General features: G+C 59.0%; 1 protein-coding gene across 21 annotated transcripts in view; it reads right to left on the minus strand.

The window, feature by feature from the left end:
* FBRSL1 (fibrosin like 1) overlaps positions 1-12629 on the minus strand; it is a 77704-nt gene that overhangs the window by 39831 nt on the left and 25244 nt on the right. For all 21 annotated transcript variants that reach the window (XM_038574653.1, XM_038574658.1, XM_038574657.1 and 18 more), the window contains exons 3-4: positions 7113-7217; positions 5061-5096 (exon numbers count right to left, since the gene is read on the minus strand). In XM_038574653.1, the coding sequence (XP_038430581.1) occupies positions 5061-5096; positions 7113-7217 (141 nt within the window). The remainder of the gene's footprint in view (positions 1-5060; positions 5097-7112; positions 7218-12629) is intronic.

The following is a 12629-nucleotide window of genomic DNA, read 5'->3' on the forward strand; positions in this document are numbered from 1 at the left end:
GGGAGAGGCTGACTGGCTTTTATTGCTTTTGTACAAATTATGGCCGCTCAGAAGTGGCCCAAGGAGCAGGGTAATGGATGTCATAAACCTGCCTCATAAAGACAGAGCCTGCATCGAGGCATCAGGGCCCTGCCAGCATTGAGTGGGTCAGCAAAGGCCAATGCTGTTCAGGGAGATGGCTGGGGACGCTGAGTGCTGGGCCACTGCTGGGGAGCAAAGAGGTCTCAGGACAGCTAGAGGCACCTCAGGCACCTCCCTGCCAGCCTCCCACAGAGTACAGCTGGCCAGGGATTCACTGTACGTTGTCTACCCACCCTCCTGCCATCTAGCACCTCACTGGGGCCCAAGCCCACCCCTGTCTCATGCTGCATCCCACCCCACCTTTAATCACAGACATCCCCGGCTCAAGAGGGCAAACCTAACGAGTGGCCTGCATGCACCCATCCAGTTACCTCAAGCTCCATTCCCTGTCCCCGGGGGCGGGGGCGGGGGGGCACCTGCTTTGCTGCCCCAAAGCACAGGTCCTACCTGGACTCAGCCCTGTGAGCCCCATACCTGGGCCTCCAGAAGGTACAGCCGCACCCCTCCTGCTAGGAGCAGGTAACCAAGGATGGGAAACCAAGTGGAGAGCCAGGAGCTACGACCACCATCCCCAAGAGGAAGGGGTGGCCCATGTGTGGCTGCATGTGTGCTCAGGTTGTCAGTGGAGCATACATGGGCTGCATGGACACCAGGGAGGAGCCCACATGTATGCTGAGTCATGCACATACAGCCTCTGGTGGTGGCAGTCACTGCTCTTCCAGCTGGAGCTCAGGTGAGTCTCATTCATGGAGGCACTCAGACAGGGCCAGGCACAGCCCCAAATGTTTGTTGAGGGCCATTAGGTGTCACATGTGCTTGCACCCCTGCTTCACCAGCAGAAGCCTGCTGTGCCCACTTCCCCAGGTAAGGAGAGCCCCGTCGGAACAGGTAAGGGGCTCTGCTGTGTGGTATGTCCATCTTACAAAGGGTGGGCACCCTCCTGCTGAGAAATGGGCCTTGGCCCCATCCCTTAAGTGCCATTGGGTTTGGTGACTGTGATGAGAGGGTGTGGGAGCCACACCAGCAATACTGCTTCCTCCTGACTCTTGTGCCCAGGACCCTGGTCACAGCCCAGGCAGCCTGCTCAGGGACCACACAGGGAGGCTCAGGTATGGGAGTGAAGGAAGCTTCCATAACTGTGGCCCGGGCCATGGGATTGCCTAGACTTCGGAGCATATCAGCACAGTGCTGGCTTGGATGGGGCCAGGTGCTCATTTAGCTCTGGCCTGCGGCCCAGCACTGAGGCACAGCCAGGGGTGCACTGCAGGCCATAGCCGCCCCCCTCCACTGCCCCGTGGCACCCCTCCATGGCCCCGTGGCCTTGGCCGCCCTCTTCCATGGCCCTGGGGCTTCGGGACTAGCTGGGCTCTGGGACAGAAAGCTGCTGCTATAACAGGAGGTGCAAGGAAATTAGCTGTCTGCAAGCCAACCAAAATTTTACAATCAATTTCTAGAAATCTCCCAAAGGTGAGCAACCAACTGGCCAATTATAAGGGGTTACTGCCCTGGCAGGTGTAGAGGCACACTGCCCAGCCCAGATGAGCCGGTGGGCATCCTGTGCCCTTCTGCACCTGGCCAGAGGCTGGCTGTCTCACACACACCCTCGGCCTTCCAGTTGCCTGGCCTGGGGAGGAGGCAGATAGATGCCCCTTCCTCCCTAGGCTGCCCTGCTCTGCTGGGAACTCCAATTGAGTCAAAGTGAGAGCCCTACCAGGCCCTCACCTCCCCCTGCATCCCCTTGCCCCTTGCTTCACACAGGAAGGCAGACCCCTCCCACTGCAGGGCCTTTGCACTATTTCCCATGTCACTGATATGGCTGAGGCCTTCCTTCCCCTGCCCACTGCTCACATTCGTGCCCCTGCACCCCGGCCTCACCCCTCCCTACCACCATGTTGCCGCTGCATTCACCACCTCAAACTAGAAGCAGCACTTTTTTTTATCTATTCACCATCTTCTCCATGGCACTGTGAGGCCTGTGGGACACAGGCCATTTGGTTCTTTCCAGCACCAGTTGTTGCAGGGAGGAGGGAATACACACTATATATTGCGGGCACAGAGGAGGGGGGCTGAGGACACTGGCTGCTGCCGGGCAGGGTGGGGTGCAGGGCGGGCACAGGCACCAGAGAAGGAGCCCAGGATGGTCCTGGGAAGGGAGGGGATCCACAGACTAGCCTGCCTGCTCCTGTGGGGCCCAGCTCAGCCCCTCCAAGAGCACCTGGGCTGGGTCCTCTGAGGTTGGGGGGTCATTACAGCATCCACATGAAGGGGCCTGAGACCTCCCTGGCTCATCACAGGTGGTTGCCAGTGGGCTCACTGTTGTTCTGCCTCTGCAAGCATGGGGCCCTTCCAGGACACTCCATGCATCACACTCGGGGTGGGAGGGTGGGGCTGGACTCCAACCTCAACAGGCATCCAGATCCTCATTGCCCTCTAATAAGGGAACCCCCAAGTGCTGCTTCAGAGGCAGATGGGTCATCATGTCCCCAGCTGCATGGAGCCGAATGGAGGAAAATACTTTCCAACTAATCTCAAGACACTAAGGAGCATCTGACAGGGTGCTGGGGGCACTGCCCAAAAACTACTGGGACAGAAGCTGTTGAGGATGAGCAATAGTTGGGGATTTTCTGGGGGTAAACCTCACAGAATTAAATCCCTTTAAGTATGGCCTATAAAGCAGGTCAGACAACAATTGCCCTGAATCACCTAGTGCGGGAACACTATTGGGGACGTGAGCCCTGCTGAGCTTGAGGCCTCACTTACAGAAAACACAAGCAGCAGGGGCTCCAGGGCACACACAGGGACACGTGGCATGCCTGCTGTCAACCATACACAAAAGAGGCACTGTGCCATGCTGGTCACTTTCATGTAGACATACACATGGCATGCATGCACCACGTGCCCATACGTGCACAGAACACAGGCGCAGATGTGCCTAGCCCTACCACAGCCACACAGAAACACCACCTTGCAGACACGTGTCAGCACACAAGAGGACACAGCACATACTCTTCTCTCATAGAGTCACACACGAGCTACTCATGGGGCAGGTGCACGTAGAAGCCACATGCCCTACCTCTGGAACATGTGCACACACACCCACACACATGCATACACACATACACACACATTTACACACAGGCCCCCACTTGTCCTCACCCTGCCCACTCCTATGAGACAAGGGTCACCTGGGTTGCTTCTGGCTCTAGTGCCCACTTGGTAGACACCAGGGACCAGCACACACATCTGCTCATGCCAGGGCCAAAAGTACACAAAGGAACCTCCACGGCCCTAGCAGCAGTCTGGGCCCAACCCTGCCACCACCTGTCACTCCCGTGCAGCAGCCGTGGGGGGTTAAGTTGTAAGCAGCTGGCACATTAATTATGGGTTCTTCTCCAGGAAACATTCGAAGAAACTCTTAGGGGAGAAGACCATGAATAACGCACATAACTTGGAAGCAGAAGGGCTGCCTGGTGGCTGTGACAAGAGGCTACGAGGCAGGGAGACCCCAGCTGCCCGGGGGCTCTCAGGCATGAAAGGAGGCTCCAAATGGGGGGCCCTGAGCCAGGCCCCTCTCCCTTTACCTCACCCACTAGTGAGGGTTCCTGGCCCTCACTCTCCCCAGTCCCACCCTGTGCCACATAGTGTATTGTAACCAGACACCCCCCGTGTTGGCAGGTCTGCCCACTCTGTCCCTAGCTGGGTACCAACGCTGGCACAGCTCCTGGCCAGTGTGCTGCTGGCTCAGCAAGGTGCACTCCAGGAGTGGTTGATAAGCTGAGACCGCCCAGCCTGTGGGAGGAAGGCACAGTGTAGGGTGTGCTGTGACCCAGGGCTGTGACCAGGGACCTGAGGACAGCAGGGTTCCCCCAGGGAAACACTCCCAGGCATCGGGATGTGACCATCTGGAAGTGTACAGCCCCTCAGATGTAGAACTGCCTGGGCTGGCAGACCCTGAGGTTGGGGCGGTTGGGAGTCAGGGGAGGCCCAGGGCTGCAGGGTGTCCCTGCCACATAGAAAATCAGCAGGTTAATTACACACCCTATAAAGAGCTGCTGTGATTTAGAGAATGAGCCCAGCAGGTCCTGGAAGTCTGGAGCTCACAGTAAATCAGGGGCTGTGGGGATGAGGCAGGTGGAGCCCAGGCCCTGCCTTCCAATGAGCCAACGGCTATAAATCTACAGAAATGGCTTTTACGGAGCTCTGGGTTTTATGGTGTCATTAACGTTTCTCCTGATACTTAAGGGGCAACAAAATGAAGTCGCAAGGAAAGGTTAGGGGCTGCTTCCCTGGGCCAGGATGGGGCAGTGGGGAGGTAATGCTCCTCAGGGCCAGAGGCAGGGAGGTGGTACTCCCCTGGGCCAGGGGCAGGGGGTGATGCTCCGCTGGGGCAGGGGCAGGGCCAGTGATGCTCCCCAGGGCCAGGACCCGGGGAGTGATGCTCCCAAGGCCAGGGGCAGGGAAGTAGTACTCCCCAAGGGTAATGCTCCCTTGGGCAGAGCCAGGGGAGTGGTACTCCCCTGGGCCAGGGGCAGGGGGATAGTGGTCCTCAAGGGCAGGGAAGTGGCCTCCACAGAGCTGGAGTTGTCAGGTCTACAAGTCAGCCACCTCCTGCCCCTCATGCCTGAGTCCAGGCAGAGCACATCGTGGAGGTGTCAAGTCCCTGGTGGGGTGGTCACTCGGCACCCAGGGCCCTTCACTCCAGGTACCTCCCGGCAGGACCCAGAGGCAGAGTGTCTCCCCTACCCCGAGTGCTCGAGGAATTCGGGGAATGAGGGCCAGTAGGTCTCCCCCAGGGCAGGACCCTGAGTGAGCGTGATGCTCCCTCCCAATCTCTGCCCGCTTTGGCCCCAGCCCCAGCCCTGTACAAAGTCCCCTCCCAGCCTTGCTGCAGGGCCAGGACCACCCCGAAGTCTCTGGCCCCGAAGGGGAAACACTCAGGACAGCTGGGAGCTGCAAAGGTACACAGATGGCAGACTTACCGAGTAGCCTCTGCCCGAGACGGCCTGCGTAGAGCTCTGCAGGGAAGGAAGAACAGTTAGGAGGAGGGTTCACAACCCCAGTGGCTGCCCCTCCTCTGAGGACCTCCTCCTCCTGGCCCAGGACCTCAGCCTTTTTCAGACCCCCATCTCTGGGTGCTGACAGGCCACTGTGCCACAGAGGAGGGTACAGCAGAGTGTCACAGGGCCCTGGCAGCCTCAAGCCTTCCTCCAGAGACTCAGAAGATGCAGCCCTGCCCAGCAGAGTCAACCCAACAGAGAGGCAGGCAAAGTCCCCAGGTCCCTTCATAGATGGGCTCACTCCTTGGGCACATTTCGGCCCCTCCCAGAGGGCCAGGTCCCAAACCAGCTATGGGAAACAGGTGAGGCACGCTGTTGCTGGGGCTCCGTTCATGTCCTCCCCCTCTGGCCCAGGCAGGGGGACCAATGACCACCCACCAGCCACCAGCCTCACAGGTTGCGGGGGTTGGGGGTGGAGGGCAGACTTCCTGGAAGGGGAGTAAATGGGTAGCCTGGGGCCAGAGGTGAGGGGCACCCAGGAAGGTCCCTTGAGGCCACCCAGCAACACTTGACTTGACAGGGCATTTCAGATTTGGCAGGAGAAACCAGTGAGGAGATGTGCTCAGTGGGCAGCCACGCGAGGAGGGGCATTCCACCAGCACACAGGCTGGCAAGGCAGGGGGCAGAGCGCAGGAAGGGGCAACCGACAGGGTGGATGTGGGGGTGGTGCAGGGTGTGAGTGAGCTCAGGGGGCCAACACAGGCTCATCAGGGACCCGTAGACTTGGGTCCAGAGCATGCCAGGGCGGAACGGGTTTGGCTGCAGACTCCTCCAGGAGGGTGGGGGACCACGGGTTGAGGGGTGGTGCAAAGGGCAGGAAGGGGTCCCCCCTTACTGCAGCCTAGGCACAGCACCCCATCCAGCCTTGGCTGGGGCTCTGGAACCTTTCCTTCCCCAGATGGACCCTTGCTAGGTCCTAGGGGGGATCATCCTTGCGGGGGAGGGGAGCTACCCCTAAGCCCTGCTGAAGGGGGCGGGTGGGGTGCTGTAACTGCTCTGGAGCATGTGTCCTCAGGGCCCTCCCTGAAGTGCTCAGAATCCTCCTTCACACTCATCCCATCAGCAATTAGAGTCCGAAGTAGGGCAGCCCCACAGCCCCAGACAATTACCAGTCTATTTTCCCATCTTGTGGTGACAAGCTCCCGAGCTGGGCAATTAGCCTCTCTTCCCAGCCTCCCCACCAGCGGCTGCACCCTCCAGGCCTCTATTGAGATGATAATGAGAGATGCTCACTCCTTTCAGTCACCCAGAAACCCAGCCCCTGAGCTTCCAGGCTTCTGCAGCTGGGGGTCTAGGAAGACAAAAGCCTCTGGGTGGGGGGAAGGGGCCTCCGCCTGGGGCCTCTCCCCTGGTCACCATCCTAGTTCCCTGCTGCGCCCACCCACCCCCTCCTCCAAGTGGCTGTGGTCAGGGAGACCCAGAGGCCCTGAAGGGCACCCAGCACTCCTATTGCTGGCCCAATCTCAAGTGGCATCCTCTGCGTGTTGCCAGGGTCATCCCCACACTAGGCTGGATACTCAGGGACCTGTCCTCCCAGGACACTATGGGTCCCCGACCAGGCCAGCATGTGCCTCAGCGGGGCACCCTCGCTCCCCGTGGGCCTGAAGCTGCCCACCGCACCGCCCCCCTCACCGCCCAGGGCCCAGAGCAGGCCCGCCCAGCAGACCAGGAGCACTGCCCACAGGGGTTCCCACTGTGGCCCTGTCTGGCAGTACCCATGGGCCAGGGTGCACCCCCAGCAGGACAAGGTTTCCCCGTGGCTCCTGCCAGGGCCTACTCTGGGTTTCTCATTTAAACCCCTCCTAGTGGGGAATTCCTCATTAGTGAAACCTCACGTTTTAAGGAAGGCACAATGCTAAGTGCAAACGCAAAGCTCTCGGTGAGCCTTTCAATATCTGCTAAAGGTGGGGAGCAGCCCGGCTCCGAGTGAGGGACTTGGGAGTGTTTGGCTGAGCAAGAAGCTGGGGCACTCACGTCACTGAGCTGGTCCCGAGAACTACTCCTCCGGGAGCTGGTGGCTTCGTGGAAGCTGTCATCCCCACTGTGGTGGTCGCCCCCTCTGGATGCTGTGACCTTCATCTGGGGACAGGGAGAGGGAGGCTCAGCAAACACAGACTCTGGCCCTCTGCCTGCGGAGGCAGGGTGGGGGCACATCCAGGGTCAGGCTCCTCACTTCTGCCTTGACCTGCTCACCCACACTGAGCCCCGGGCCATGGCCCAGAGAGAGGGCAGCAGGGGCAAAGCAGGCATGGAAAGAAGCACCCAGAAGAGCAGACTGCACACGACGCCACTGCTGGCTCTGCCCTGGTTTCCTGGAGCCAGCGGGCTACCCTGCCCCATCTCAACACCAGGGAGCTGGTCCCCGGCCTCCACGGCAGGCCACCTTTGCTGCCCCTACGGCACACACGAGCCCCAGGGTACTGCCGGCTGAGTGTGAACTGCCCACTGCCCACTGTGTGCCCTAGGGCCACCACCAGACCTCTTTGTGTCTCTGCCCTGCACCTACACAGCAGGGCGAATGCACCCAGGAGGCCCAGAGTCCCCAGGCCCTGCTGTGCTCAGCACTCCACTTCTCATGCACAAGCCCTGAGGAGATGCTTGTGTCCACTTCGTGGAGGGCAAACCAAGCCCAGAAGGTGAAGCAGACCCAGAATTCCTGCTCCTCTTCTCCTTCTCACTGGGAAAGAACTTTAGACCCTTGCACTGACCTCCCGCAGCCAGGGAGTCACACCTCCAACCACATGGCCCAGACTTCTTGGGCTCCCCCGCTTGCTGCCTGGGGTCTGCCACCCACCACCTCCCTACCCCCAGCCCTGTATTCTGGAGCATCCCTGCAGCTCTGTCCTCTAGGTCAGCATGCAGGGCACACACTGACCACTGTACCTTGTCTATATGCCTGGCATCTTCCTCGGAACAGACCCAACACCTGTGGGACAGCGTGGGGACACCGAGGGCATGTGAGTGTCCTGCACCCCTCTTTGCCCCTCAGCCTCCTAGCCCACCCAGTATGGTGCCCTCAAGTACAGAACCCATCCCACCACCATGGTCCGCGAGGCCTGGCCAGGGTCCAGAGCCTATGACCAATCCTCCACGTCCAGCCTTTTTGTCTCGAGCACCCTCCAGCCTGGAGACCCTGGCTGGGCCAAAGGCCAGGATGGGTCAGCAAGGAACACTGGCTATGATCTAGAATATTCTTGAGGCCTGAGTAAACGACCCCAGGACCTGGGCCCTTCCTCCTACAGACCCCACTGCTGGCTCGGCCAGAAGCCTCTCTCCAGGCAGCCCCTCAGACCCCCTGTTCCCCAGGGCCACCCCAGGTTCCAAGTTGGAGGTACGGCCCCCCAAAGCCATGGGCCCCGTGTTGGCCAGCAGTACAAATGACAAGACAGAACCTGTGTCCACAGTCCATAGCCCAGGGCCCTGCACAGAGGGTCCAGAGGAGGCCCAGGGGTGGCCCAGGCCTCGGCACCCTCTCCTTCTCGGAGGCAGGCCCAGGGCAGGGTCCTGGTCCCAGGGCAGGGTCCTGGTCCCATGCCAGGCAAGAGCCCCCAGACCACAGATTATGGGACCCCTGCCTGCTTTGTTCCATCCTGGTCAGCTGAGTGCGGCACGTCCAGACCGAGCCAGCATGGCCTCTTCTGACTATCCCCAGGCTCAGCTGCCTCACCTGTGCAATAGGGATGCCTACCAAATCCCTCACGCGTGACAAGGAGCATGTGCACGTAGGTGTCTGAGTGACACAGTTCCATCAACCTGAGTCGACAGGGCCAGCACCCACCAAGAAGCCGCCAGATGTCACTGTTGTCACCTGCAGTTCTAACTACCCTAAACCCGCCCCAGGCTTACAGAATTTGAAACTCAAACCGCGGGTCATCAGGCCCTCTGGGAGATGCTGCTGTGGCTCCAGCTGAGACCCATGGCTCCAATAATTAGTAATCACCCCATGAGCCCCACACTCACTACTGAGGGGACAGCAGCTCAGGTTGAACCCAGGGCAGGGTCCCACCCCAGGAGAGAAAAGCTGGACCCACAGACACCTCAGGGACAGGAAAGGACTAGTGCAGGGCTGCCATGTACAGTAGTGAAGATTGTTCACTGCACAGGTTTACCCAGTAAGGAGAGAGGGAATAGAGGGGCTAAACTACAACCCCCCACACAGCTGAGATTGGAGAAGGGAGAAAGCCACATTTCACTTCACACACTCAAAGAGGCTGTCTCCTCTCTCAACTGGGTCCCAGAAAGGATGCCTCAGCAAGACTCCTCAGTGATACTCTGCAGGAGGGGCAGGCTGGGGTCTGTCACCCCTCCTTGAGTGGCCAGTTTTGGCTCAGAAAGCCCCATCCCAGAAAATCCTATAAAACTGAGTCTTACATCCTACGAAGTACCCCAATCCCAGACACAATGGGATGAGTTTGGCTGTCCTGTAGCCCCACCTGCTATCCTAGCTGCCCAGAAATGTTACTGGCCAGCTATGTGGGGGTTGGGAGGGGCGTGTCAGGAATGGTACACATGTTTCCAGCTGGAGCTGGAGAGATGAGATCAGAGTCCCTGGCCTTTAAGTCCATGTCTAGGGCTAGAAGGTGCTCTGATTGCCCTGGGAGGGTAAGTGGGAGCCCCTATGCCTGTGTCCACCACTGAGCCTTGTGGTCCATCCACCTATCCACTTATCCATTCATCCATCCATCTATCCATCCATCCATCCATTCATCCATCCATCCATCCATCCATCCATCCATCCATCCATCCACTTGTCCATTCATTCACTCATCCATCCATCCATCCATCCAACTCATCCTTCCATTCACTCATCTACCCACTCATGCATCCATCCATCCATCCATTCACTCATCTACCCATTCACCCAAACAACTCTCCATCCACTTATCCACCTACCCATCCATCCAACCATCCATCCACTCATCTACCCATTCACCACTCATCCATCCACCCACCAATCCATCCACCCATCAGTCCATCCCCCATCTATCCACCAACATGCCCATCCATCTCCCCATCTACACACTCAGCCACCTACCCATCCACCCATCCATCTACTCATCCATCCACCTGTTCACCCACCTGTCTATCCATCCATCCATCATCCCACCCACCCAACCACCTATCCACCTATGCATCCATCCATCTATCCATCCATAGGTCCACCTGTCACCTGCCCACCCAATGCTTACAGAGTACCTACGCACTGGCTCTGTTCTGGGCAGCAAACACAATAAGACACACATTCCCATCCTCCTGAAGCCAACAATGAAGAGACTGGCACACAGTTGGCAGATAGCTACAAGTACCAAGACAACAGCAGAGAAAAAAGACAAGGCTGCCAAGGTGGAGGAGCCCTAACATGGAGTGCCTGAGGCTTCTGTGGTGTGAGGACACCATGGCTGGTTTCAGCTGCCAACATTCTGAAAACTGGCTCACAAACGGCTCTTGCAAGGTGGCATGCCAGCAGAGCAGGCTCTCAGACTTGTGGGGATGGGACTCTGCCTTCAGACTGAGGGACATGTAGAAATGTGGCATTGCCTTCAGTCTGGCAGGGTCAGGTCCTGGCTCTCAGAAAGGTGGGTAGAGCACAATTCCTTTGAACTAGCATGACAGGGCACTGTCATCAGATTAGTGGGGCTAAGGATACTACTTCCTGGTGGTGGCATACCACAAGCTCTCTGACAGGGACAGAATGGCCACGGCAACTCACCCATGAAGAAGCCCAGACTCCTCAGGCTGCTACCCACTCTTGTGATCCCTCCCCTTCCCTGACCTCTCCCCCACAGGGCCCTCTAGTCCAGGCTCCACTGCACATCCCGGGAGGAAGTGTCTATGTCCTGGGCTGGCCGGCAAGCACACTGGGCCACAGACAGGCAACATGTGGTTCCCCTTGGTGATCAGGCCACGGGGTGGTGGGTGTGGGGGTGAGGGGAGTGGGTGGCTAGTGCAGAGGACATTGCAAAGGGCCCAAGAGGGAAGACGCAGCAGTGCCCCTGGGCAGACAGGAGACAGCCCATGGCTATCCCAGGCCTGGCTGCCCCCAGGATTTCCTACTACTTGCTCTCCCAGTCCCTGGGGCTCGGTGGGGCTTCCTGACCCCAGAACCTACAACCCATCCCACCTGGAACGTGCAACCACTGCCTTCCCCGTGGCACATGGCAGCAGTGAACATGTCATGTCATTGCTGTGTTCAGTTCAGCATATTCACCCTCCCAGCTGCAGGGCCTGAACCCGTGGTCGGCAGAGGCCTGCTCTTGGTCCAGTGCTATGGAGAAGCAGGGTAGAGGCGGCCGCAGGGAGCCCTGAGGCTTGGGGCATGGCCACAGAGCAAGGCCAGCCCAGGGAGGCGCCCTTCTCACAGACAGTGCGATCATGCGTGGGCGGGCAGGGCTGGCGGGAGCAGGCGACCCCCCACCCCCCTTCAAGGCTGCATGCACAGCTTCTGGACTCTGGGCTCTGTCATGTGCATGCATCCCCTCCCTGCTCCCCACCCTTGAACATGAACAGTAGCTCACAGCTCAGCTTGGGTGTTTCCAGGCTGGCATCCCCCCACTGATGGCAGCATCTGTTGGTGAAGTGAAGTCATAACCCACTGAGACATGAGACATGCAGTCCTTGGGGCTGCATGCAGGGTCAGACGTGACCAGTTGGGAGGACATCCTGCTGCAACCACTCCTCTGGTCGGCTAACACCTACTTGGGTTATAAGCTGGATTCTGCTTTCTCCAGAAATCCTTCTCGATGCTCTGTCCACTCCTGCATCAGCCAGGCTGGGCTAGGGACCGTTCAGGACCCTGGGGCCCCAAGTGTCCCTCTGAAAGTGAAGCAGCATCCCAGATTGGCTTGTCTGTCTCCTGCACTGTGCGGTGAATGCTCCGTGGACAGAGGCAGGACCAGGCGCAGTGAAGGGGGTTCAAGCAATGCAAGTGTTCCCACAGACAGCCCAGTACCAGGAGCAAACTGCTGCTCTCTGACACTGGCCACCCTTCCACTGCCCCCTGCTCCTCCACTGAGACAGGGACGGGTTGATGGGGAGACAATGGATGGGCCGCAGATGGACAGATGTGTAAGATGCACAACACATCAAGGGACGCTAGTGAGGCCACCACCCTAGAAGACACATGGCTAGCAGGCTCTGGGAGACACAAGCTGTGGGCCCTATCTGTGCACAGGTGTGGTCCCCCTTGCTAGAGGGACAAGATGAGCAACCACATCCAGCGCCCAGAACTATTAGAGTGGGCACAGAGGTGCGTGCCACTGGAGATGGAGTGGGGTCCCCTGGGCTCCATCTGGCCTCCGTCACTTTTTGGCTTGGCCCTGGAGCCTGCTTGATCACCGTCCCCATCTTTCTGAAAGACTAATGACCTGATCAAGCCACCCAGAACCTCCTCGTGCCTGCAGAAGCCTCCTGCTCATCAGCTGCCCATGTGGGCAGCTGGCCCACTGACCAACCACGGATGCCAGCCCACCACCACCAAGAGTTCTTAAAAGC

The sequence above is a fragment of the Canis lupus genome, chromosome 26, assembly GCF_011100685.1.
Source record: "Canis lupus familiaris isolate Mischka breed German Shepherd chromosome 26, alternate assembly UU_Cfam_GSD_1.0, whole genome shotgun sequence".
NCBI lineage: Eukaryota > Metazoa > Chordata > Mammalia > Carnivora > Canidae > Canis > Canis lupus.